Source organism: Carex rostrata, chromosome 10, assembly GCF_964058835.1.
Source record: "Carex rostrata chromosome 10, lpCarRost1.2, whole genome shotgun sequence".
Taxonomy (NCBI): domain Eukaryota; kingdom Viridiplantae; phylum Streptophyta; class Magnoliopsida; order Poales; family Cyperaceae; genus Carex; species Carex rostrata.
The window spans coordinates 13,031,127-13,041,975 of NC_135927.1; the positions used below are offsets into that span (position 1 = coordinate 13,031,127).

A 10,849-nucleotide genomic window follows, 5' to 3' on the forward strand; every position below is an offset into this window, starting at 1 on the left:
AGCAATGGAACAAAACCTGCCTATTAATTAATTCAATCCAATCATGTGAACCTACGGATGAATACGGCGAACACAAGTAGTCTGCTCTGCTCTGCTCTTTAATATAAATAACTAATCAACTTGATGAATAAAATAAGAAAACAAAAAAAGACACCAAGAATTTATATCAAGTCTAAGTCTACTCAAAGGCCAGATTAATTAATTAATTAATTAATTTGTTGCGTCGGTTCTTGTACAGCTATGTACTGCACAACTTTTTGCCTTGCTCCGGTCTCTGCTCCAACTCCAGAAACAGTTCATAATGAAAATTTACTCCAGAAACAGTTCTAATCTGACGTTTAAAATTGAAGATATTTTAAATTAGTTTTTATTATTTCTATTCATTTTAATTTCAAAATAATTTAAAGGTTAAAATAAATAAAAGTAGCTAGCTCATATCTGTAGGTCAGACTTGGAAGATTGTGATTTCTGTGACTGTCCCTTTTTTATTATTATTATTTTGAGTGATTAATTTCTGTCCGTGATTTCACATTGAAATCTGGAAAGGGAATCGAGTCAATCGACTATCAAAAGAAGCTCAAAATGGGAACAAATCACTGTTTTGGAAGTACATTTGCCGCTTGGAAAATAATTGACAGGATAAATTTGATTTATCTCAGACAGATTCCCTTCATTCAAATTCTTCGTGATACATTAGAAATAAAATCCTCATCAATAGTAAAATAATCAGAAAGACATATACGGTGAATCATAATTTAGGGATTATTTACAGATTGCCTACGAGCTCTGCAGTCTGCACAGTATCCTCTTTTGATGGATCCATGTCAGCATTTGGAAAAGAGGTGACTGCTACTCGCGTCTTTAGTAAAAACGGCCCAGAATGTTCTCGTTACGCAACTGCACAAGCCTCATTTCCACTTTAAAATAATAAGGCCCAGAATGAGAAACATGGCCAGCCCTGTGTCTTCTCTCTTCTGTAACCAATGTCATTATGGGTTGGGCCTTGGGATTCATTGGGCTTAATCGGACTTTTCAGCCCAATTAGGGTTGTTTACAGATTTGAATATCAATCTCCCACTGATGAGCAGAAGAGTCATGACTCATGAGTGCGATATAAATTTGTCATTATAATCGCACTCTGATTTCCGAAATCAATAACGGACAAAAAGTTAAAAAAAATAAAGGGAGGCAATCGTGGACATAGATCTCATCATCTCTCGCGCACCACGTTTCATAAACGAAGAGCCGTCTGATTTTAATAAGCCATCCACGACATGTGCAGTGCTGAAGCGGATGTATTTATTCTCGTGCGCTGGTACAGTTTTGGAATTCGGAATCTCTAAAGAAAGCCGTGTGATTTAAAATAGACGGCTGAGATCTCTCTCTGATGTGATCTAATCGCAACGCCCCGTTCTTTTTCTTTCCTTCTCTCCATTTGTGAACGAATCTACTTGCATCGAAAGCTCTCTTTAACCACTGCTCTTAAGTGGTTGCTATTTGGATTCCCATTTGGAGGTAAAATCACGCAACCAACGCATGACACTAGCGTTTCTCCAAACTCTCTCGATTCTTCTTTAGATCTCGCATCAGTTGGTTGCTTTGCATCCTCCCCTATCGGAATCAGGTACTCTTAACCCTAGATCTATCCACTCTTTAACATTGCTAGTTAATTTGGCGTCAGTTGAAATGATTTGTGTTCACAGATTTGTAGTTCTCTCTGTCTTCTAAACTGTAGGTTGTGTGAGTTAGTTCTTTGATTTTTGGAATAATTGTCTCTGTCTATTTTTTTTTTTTTTTTTTGTAATTGGAAGCACCGGTCAACAGTGGATCTCCATTAGAGAGTTACTGAGAGAGGGAGAGATAATGAGCATACAGGATTTATTGGTTCAAAGTTAGTAACGCACTGGGATCTGAAGTGGACTTTAGTAGGATAAAAAGGGGATAATTGCGGTTCCATTTTCTATTTGAAGTCCCAATATATATTGTTGGATTATCCTTAGAAATAATTGGAATTTACATTTACTGAATTTACTTCTTGCAATGGAATTTGCATGAACTCTGTAAAGTTTCATTTTTGGTCATGTAACTGCTTTGTTTACTACTAGTAATTACAGAAGTACTTAGTACTCTTGTTTCTTGTTTTCTTGTTGAGCTAGTTGTTAGTGACTTAAAACTATTTTCTTCTTTTCTGCAGTGAGTATAGTTTTAAGTGATTTATATCACCTTTCAGAAAAAAAGAAAAACAAAGGTTAACTGTATACCCCCCCCCCCCCCCCCCCCCCCCCCCCCCCTCCCGTTCCAGAGACTGAACCATTTGTGTGTACAATTGATAAATCACATGTTTTGTATTATTCTTCTGTTACTATTTTTGTCCTGCTCTATGTGAGCTGTAGGAAACGATTGGACTAATATTACATGATCTGAACCTTCCTGATGTCAAGCCTGTCAGGTTCAGTCCTACTGCCTAACAATTTGGATAGGTATGTATAATCTGGTAAGAGGCAGCAAAATGAGGTCTCTCTCCATTAGCTAATTTTGTGCTAGGGGTCTACTGCCAATGACTGAGCCTACAGGCCCGAGCAAACCTACAGTGTGGTGTTATGCCATATGAATCCACATTCCATTTTAGGATACTGAGTCTTCATAAGGGATCTAGTCGCTGTTCATACTAGAAAGATGGAGTATTTCTACATATGCCCTTAAAACATCAAATTTGCATATATGCTGTACAAGAAATGAAGCAAGATGCCCTCTTAAATCATGGGAAATTGTTTATACCCTTCCTCGTATAAACATTTTGGATAGTCCTAAATTACCCTATTTGCTTCCTCATTTGAGGTAGAGTTAGGTGGCTAGGAGGAGAATAGTCTGTGTATCTTTTCAAGTAACCGGGAATGATGGGGTAAATCGTATGTTTTTCCTCCTTTATTTGAGGGTATGTGTACACACCCAATGGTTGTAATTGGAGGGTAATATATGTTTTTTTTCCCATTGGTGCAGTGATATACATGATATTTGGAATATTCACTGCAGTATAACATTGAACTAAATGTAAATCATTGATTTATGACGTCTTATTTTTTTCTTTTTCTTTCAGGTTTCTTGTAAGTCTGCTGAAAAAGAATCAAGGTCTGGTAATAGGGATTTCTCAGCCATGTCCAAGCTTGCCACGGTCTCTCGATTTCTCTATCCTCTCCTATCACTACTTCTCCTTCTATGCCCTTGCAATGCCTTCTACCTTCCGGGTACATATATGCACACCTATGCACAAGGAGAGGTCATTTACGCAAAAGTGAACTCTCTCACCTCTATTGAGACCGAGCTTCCTTTCTCTTACTATAGCCTCCCCTATTGCCAGCCCAAAGGAGGTATCAAAAAGAGTGCTGAAAACCTAGGTGAGCTCTTGATGGGTGACCAGATAGACAACTCACCATACCAATTTCGAATCAATGTCAATGAATCACTGTACCTCTGTACCACCAGCCCGTTAAATGAGCATGACGTCACATTGCTGAAACAGCGTACCCATGACCTGTACCAGGTGAACATGATTTTGGATAATTTACCTGTACTGAGGTACACCAATCAAAATGGAGCAGTTATCCAGTGGACCGGCTTCCCTGTTGGGTACACGCCTGAGGGGAGCTCTGAGGACTATATCGTGAACCACTTGAAGTTTAAGGTATTTGTACATGAATATGAAGGTGGTAATGTGAAGATTATCGGTACTGGTGAAGAGGGAATGGGTGTGATAACAGAGACAGATAAGAGTACCATGAATGGGTATGAGATCGTTGGTTTTGAGGTGGTACCTTGTAGTGTAAGGCGGGACGCAGATGCCATGTCTAAGCTTAATATGTACGACACAGTTGACAAGGTCAACTGCCCGTTAGAGATCGAGCGGTCCCAGCCGATCAGGGAGCTTGAAAGAATTACCTTTACCTACGAGGTCGAGTTTGTAAAAAGTGACATCAAGTGGCCATCCCGTTGGGACCATTACCTAAAAATGGAAGGTGCCAAGGTGCACTGGTTCTCTATAATGAACTCTCTCATGGTAATATTGTTCTTGGCTGGTATAGTTTTTGTCATATTTCTGCGTACCGTCAGGAGAGACCTGACTCGGTACGAAGAACTAGACAGGGAAGCGCAAGCACAGATGAATGAGGAGCTTTCAGGTTGGAAATTAGTTGTAGGTGATGTGTTTAGAGAACCAACATGTGGCAAATTGCTATGTGTAATGGTTGGAGATGGGGTTCAGATCTTAGGCATGGCAATTGTGACTATTGTTTTTGCAGCACTAGGATTTATGTCGCCTGCCTCGAGAGGGATGTTGTTAACAGGTATGATACTCCTGTACCTGTTTCTGGGCATTATTGCCGGTTACGTCAGTGTCAGGTTCTGGCGTACCATCAAAGGTACATCTGAGGGTTGGAGATCGGTATCCTGGTCCACAGCTTGCTTCTTCCCTGGTATTTCTTTTCTCATTCTGACCACACTCAATTTCATGCTCTGGGCAAACAAAAGCACTGGTGCATTACCAATCTCTCTCTTCTTCACTCTTCTCTCACTCTGGTTCTGCATCTCTGTACCACTAACTCTAATTGGTGGGTTCATTGGCACCCGTGCCGAACAGATAGAGTACCCGGTACGTACCAACCAAATCCCTAGAGAAATCCCGACCCGGAAGTACCCGTCATGGCTCCTTGTAGCTGGTGCCGGTACACTTCCCTTTGGTACGCTATTCATTGAGTTGTTCTTCATTCTCTCCAGCATCTGGCTGGGAAGATTCTACTATGTTTTTGGATTCTTGCTGGTAGTGCTGCTACTTCTAGTGGTAGTGTGTGCTGAGGTATCAGTTGTTCTGACATACATGCATTTGTGTGTCGAAGACTGGAGGTGGTGGTGGAAGGCATTTTTCGCTTCTGGATCAGTGGCGGTATATGTTTTTCTATACTCAATCAATTACCTGGTGTTTGACCTGAAGAGCCTGAGTGGGCCCGTGTCGGCGATGCTTTATGTTGGGTACTCTTTGATTGTATCCCTAGCAATTATGCTTGCAACTGGGACGATCGGGTTCTTGACTTCTTTCTCGTTTGTGCACTATCTTTTCTCCTCAGTGAAGATTGATTAGATGTCAAGGTGATGTGAACTGTAATTTTTTTTTTTTAATTATGTTAGGTTGGTTGGATTTTTCTTCAATGTAGTGTAATTTTGTGCGGAAGTTCTTGATATTTTTTACCGAGGCTTTATATCGGTGGCCTTGTTTGTCATAGATTTTAATTTCTTTTCCCTTTTTCATTTCATGTTTTTTATATCTCTTCACTCAATTCAGGTACGAGTTCAAAAGCTCATTTATGCGTTTATCTAGTTTACGCTGTCTTTTCTTGTGAGTTGTGATGTGTATAAAATTGAAAATAGGCGTATTTTTGTTAAATACGATGCATGCGCATTTCTGTATTGATTTCTTCTTTCCTGTGAGGTTTTCTATAGACGCTTTGGCTACCTAACCCAATCAAATAACCAAAAGAAAGATGAAAAGAAAAGAGAATATTTTGTGAGTGTGTAATTGATTTTCGTTTGTCTTTGACCTCTGAACTGTGCTTAACAAAAAATAATCTACTTAATTGTATTTCTTAGTTGGAGGGAAAGAAAATAAGAAGTGGTCAGCATGATCATGAAATCGACCAACAAAATCATTTTATTGATGGATATTTCATTATTTCTTCATTAAATATTCAAATCTAGTAAAACTGGTGCTCTCCGCTCCAAAGACAGGACTCCCACGAACTGTTAAGATTCTTTTTCTGTTTCCTTTTTCTTTTCTTTTTTTGACCAAAGTTGAAGAGAGATTTGCTTAGTTGCTTAGGTTTCTAAAAGCACATGGTACATGTATGGTCATAGCCATTTTCTTTTCTTGATTTAAAATTATGGAGAAAGGGGCTCATCTATATATAATATATTCCTCTCACATCGTATAATTCTAAATTTCTAATAGTAAACTCCTTTTGACAATTTTACTGTTCCAATTGTTATTTATCATAATACAGTCCAAGTTCAACATGATAAAAAGGTTTTATTTTTTCATATGACCCAAGATTTTACTCAAAGCAGGGTAACTTTTAAGTTAAAAAAATAATAATAGGATTGAGTCGAAATTAATAATTTTAATCAATGTGCTTCAATTAAAACCTTTTTCATCCGTAAGACATGATACTGGGGAAAAAGATCGGCTGTGTTGTTTCATTAATAACAGAGGCCGTTCAGATTTTTTCGTTCGCGAATTCATATTTCGAATGTTTTTTTACCACTTAATTTTATACAAAATTATTTTGAAATTTTAAATTTTTTGTATGTAAATGCATCACTCGTAAAGTACATCGGTTTTAAAAGTTCAAATACGTCGTTTGAAGTCAACCTAATAGATTTTAGAGTTGAGTTCATACATTCCGTGATCTTAAAAGCACCCTAATTCAATTCTATATCTAGCATCTGTTTTACTCTTCTTTAGTATTTACCCTGGACCATGGTGCTCTTCCTCGAATCTGTATCCTCTCAAGTATTGCAGAGGATTACCCTCACTTTACGATTTGAGATTAAATCTCAACCGGTTTGGGATTCAGGTAACTATAGGGGGCAGTATTTTTGGGCTTTGAGATTCGTGCCAAGTTAAAAAAAACGGTCAATGTCTAATAATTGTAAAAGATTCCCTCCCTTATTCGGTATTGGAGAGATGTGAATTCGCTCTTCCTCCCCCAAGTCAAATCATGAAGCGCTAACAAAGGAAGCATGCACACCACTTATTTTGAAAAAATATTTAATTACCATTGACTTACTTACATTGGGCAAAGAGATCAAAAGCACAATGCTGCCTTCAACTTAAAATCTCGTCAACTACCATTAATTCCAAGCCCATGAACATGTTCTTACAACACCGGAGCCTTTACTTATTCACATGGTCTATTTAGTAATTTAACAGCAAAAGAAATATTACAAAGATTACAAAATCCCTCAAGTTTCTCTTATGTTGATGCCTTTGACTGAAATTGCGCCAATTTATTCATGAAATAATAGCGCCTTCTACTTCAAAAAAATTTCAAAAATTCTATAAAAATAGTAAAAAATTTAAAAAAATATAAAATTTGATCTCCAAACACAATTTAATATGAATATCAACTTGAAAAGTTTTGAACTTTAAAACGCAATGCATAGGCATTTTATATATATATTCCGAATATTATTCCACTGGCATTTTACGGTGCACCGAAACTAGGATTACTATGAGAAGTAATATTGTCGTGAACCTGGACTAAGCACGTTTTATAAGCAAATAGTAACTGACGATGGGCCCATTCCACAATTATCCTTCCCTTGACAATATTCCGTTGTGCTCCTGGTGTAGCTCGTTATATCCTTTGGATATCTGAAAATTAAAAATAAAAAACAGTTGGCGCGGAATCCACGCAGCACCGATTTCGACTTTTAAACCCTTTAATTGGAGGTTTACTAGACTCCGTTCTCTCCTCCATTCTTCCACTTCTCGATCGAGAGAGAGAGAGAGAGAGAGAGAGAGAACGAGATCCCGTTTCTTGGAGGCCTGATCGGATCTAAGAGGTAAGTGCTCTCTTCTCCGGATCCGTCTCATTTCTTCATTTCTTTTGTTGTTTTTTGCTAGGCCTTTCTGATTACAAGCAAGTGAACTTAATTTCATTTCGTTTTAAATGTGAATCTTCGTCTGTCTGATCAAATAAACATTGGATTTATCTTTTCCTTGTTTGCTGGATGCGTTTCTCAATGGAGTGCATTGAGCAAATTTGTAATCTTCTATTTGGTTTCAGATTTTTTTTTCATAGAATTTGGATATTTTTTCTTAATAAAAGTTCCAGGTGTACCTGCATAACAGGGTAAGCAACTTGTAAGAGAAATTATCCTTTGCTTACCACAATCAATGATGAAAAGGAAATAACTTCATATAAGTGTTAATGTGTTAACTAATGCTGATTTGATAATTTATTTTCTTTTCTTTATCAATAGTCTGAACTCCTCCAGAACATAAATCCTGAACCAAATCTGTGTAGTAGCAACATTTATTTCTTATTTCTCAATCTCCTGGAGTTACTGTTGTGTTAATAGATTTATCATTCTTTGTTTATCCAAAATTAGGTGAGCACTTAAATGTCAGCTCTTCTGTTGCATCCAGTTTTCAAAATGGAAAATAGTTTCCGATTTAGTATACTGTTTAAGTAAAAATTAAAATCAGCTTGTAATTTAGTTTTCAGTACCATGGCTGTCACATCCACCATAAAATGAATGGAAAGGGGCTCCTATGCTTAGTAATTTTTTTATGTCGAATTAAAAAAACAAAAGACTGATCTATATTTTTTTCCATTGCCTCGATCTTCAGGTCAATCTCATCCTTAGCACACTCCAGATTGCAAAGGAAAAAAATAAAAATGAAGCCTTTGATACTAAGTTCCGTATATCTCTTCCTCATATTCCTTCCTTGTCTTCAAGCCTTCTACCTTCCCGGCTCATTCATGCACACCTACTCCAAAGCTGAACCGATTTTTGCAAAAGTCAACTCTTTGACCTCAATCGAAACTGAGCTCCCCTATTCCTACTACTCTCTCCCTTATTGCACCCCAAAAGAAGGTATCAGAAAGAGTGCTGAAAACCTAGGTGAACTTCTCATGGGGGACCAAATCGACAACTCTCCTTACCGTTTTCAGGTCAATGTCAACGAATCCGTTTACCTTTGCACCACCAAACCGTTAACCCAAGAACAGGCCACCCTCATGAAACAAAGGACCCGTCAGATGTACCAGGTGAACATGATACTTGACAATTTACCCGTCATGCGGTATGCCGAACAAAATGGAGCACAGATAAAATGGACTGGATTCCCTATCGGGTTTTACCCGTTTGACAGCCTCGATGATTACCTCATCAACCATTTGAAATTTAAGGTTCTCGTGCATGAGTATGAAGAACAAGAAAAAGTTATCCTGAGCAGCGAGGACGGTTTAGGGGTAGTTGAGAACAAAGGCAAAAAAAATGGGTACCAAATTGTCGGGTTTGAGGTCATACCCTGCAGCATCAAGCGGGATCCAAAAGATGTAACGAACCTCAAAATGCATGACCCGGTAGACCTGGCCCACTGCCCAGCAGAGCTCGACAAGGCTCAGATCATCAAAGCAGGCGAAAGGATAACATTTACATACGAGATAGAGTTTGAGATGAGTGAGATACGCTGGCCGTCTAGATGGGACGCATACCTAAAAATGGATGGTGACAAAGTGCACTGGTTCTCCATTATGAACTCGATGATGGTCGTGTTCTTCCTCGCCGGCATCGTGTTCATCATATTCCTTCGAACAGTAAGAAGGGACTTGACCCGGTATGAGGAGTGCGATAAAGAGGCACAGGCGCAGATGAATGAGGAGTTATCGGGTTGGAAGCTCATAGTGGGCGATGTTTTCAGAGAACCCGCCTGCCCAAGATTGCTCTGTGTGATGGTCGGTAATGGGGTTCAGATCACCGGCATGGCAGTTGTGACTGTCGTTTTTTCAGCCCTGGGGTTTCTCTCTCCTGCCTCAAGGGGGATGCTCTTGACCGGTATGATAATTCTGTACCTATTTTTAGGTATTACGGCCGGTTATGTTGGGGTTCGGCTGTGGAGAACCATCAAGGGGAAGTCTGATGGTTGGAAGTCTCTCTCTTGGTTGATTGCGTGTTTCTTCTCAGGAATAGTTTTTGTTATTTTGACATCACTAAACACAATTTTGTGGAAGAATAAGAGCACAGGGGCTTTACCGGTGTCTCTATTTTTCACACTTCTTGCACTGTGGTTCGGCATCTCAGTGCCGCTCACCCTGCTAGGTGGGATGTACGGCACAAGGGCTACTCACATAGAATACCCGGTTCGTACCAACCAGATAGCGAGGGAGATACCAGCACGCAGCTACCCGTCATGGTTGCTTGTATTAGGTGCCGGTACCTTACCATTTGGTACACTTTTCATCGAGCTGTTTTTCATTCTCTCCAGCCTTTGGCTCGGGAGATTCTATTACGTGTTCGGTTTCTTGCTTATTGTCTTCCTCCTGCTCATGATTGTCTGTGGCGAGGTCTCTCTGGTCCTGACATACATGCATCTGTGTGTCGAGGATTGGAAATGGTGGTGGAAGGCATTTTTCGCCTCTGGATCAGTTGCACTGTATGTGTTTCTATACTCAATCAATTACTTGGTGTTTGATTTGAGGAGCCTGAGTGGACCGATCTCGGCTATGCTTTACCTTGGGTATTCTTTCATCATGGCTTTCGCTATTATGCTGTCGACAGGTGCCATCGGGTTCTTGCTCTCTTTCTACTTCGTTCACTATCTCTTCTCATCTGTTAAAATTGATTAGATGGCAGGCTCTTTGCAAGTCTATACGAGTTATGGCTTCTATCCAATACAAGATCAGTTACATAAGGCTATTAGTTTTATACATTTGTTCTCTGAGAGACTACATTAGTTTCATTACTGGTATTGTTCTTTTATTTTCAGGGTAACTATACTGCTTTGTTTAATTACATTTGATTGCTGTATTAAGCGTTACCCTTCTTGACTCTGCTTTAATGCTTTCAGTTGTATTAAACCAGCATTAAACTTGCCAGAAAAAAGTAGACTATTCTGTTTAATTATTTGTCAGTGAAGAATTCATTGTTTGGAAGGTCAAACGACCAGCTATTTAGTTTAATATTTTTTTTTTTAAAAAAAAAACAAATTGAAACGTATTAATCTGAATTCGTATCTCTGACATAACTCAAATTTTGAGTTTAGATCTGGACCGTCCCATTTAAAACGGCATGA

General features: G+C 38.9%; 1 protein-coding gene and 1 pseudogene across 2 annotated transcripts; both read left to right on the plus strand.

The window, feature by feature from the left end:
• Positions 1-1,237: 1,237 nt before the first annotated feature.
• On the plus strand, positions 1,238-5,249 carry LOC144560357 (transmembrane 9 superfamily member 12-like). The gene is made up of 2 exons (XM_078309524.1): positions 1,238-1,624; positions 3,098-5,249. Exon 2 carries the CDS (start codon positions 3,155-3,157, stop codon positions 5,129-5,131), a length of 1,977 nt encoding a protein of 658 aa, XP_078165650.1. The 5' UTR covers positions 1,238-1,624; positions 3,098-3,154; the 3' UTR covers positions 5,132-5,249.
• A 3,147-nt stretch (positions 5,250-8,396) lies between these two features.
• On the plus strand, positions 8,397-10,603 carry LOC144560992 (transmembrane 9 superfamily member 12 pseudogene; annotated as a pseudogene). The gene has a single exon (XR_013513531.1). The product of XR_013513531.1 is annotated as a transmembrane 9 superfamily member 12 pseudogene (transcript).
• The last annotated feature ends 246 nt before the right edge of the window (positions 10,604-10,849 follow it).

Excerpts from the sequence above, each read along its gene's own strand:
- LOC144560357 (XM_078309524.1), top strand. The coding sequence starts at position 3,155 with ATGTCCAAGCTTGCCACGGTCTCTCGATTTCTCTATCCTCTCCTATCA.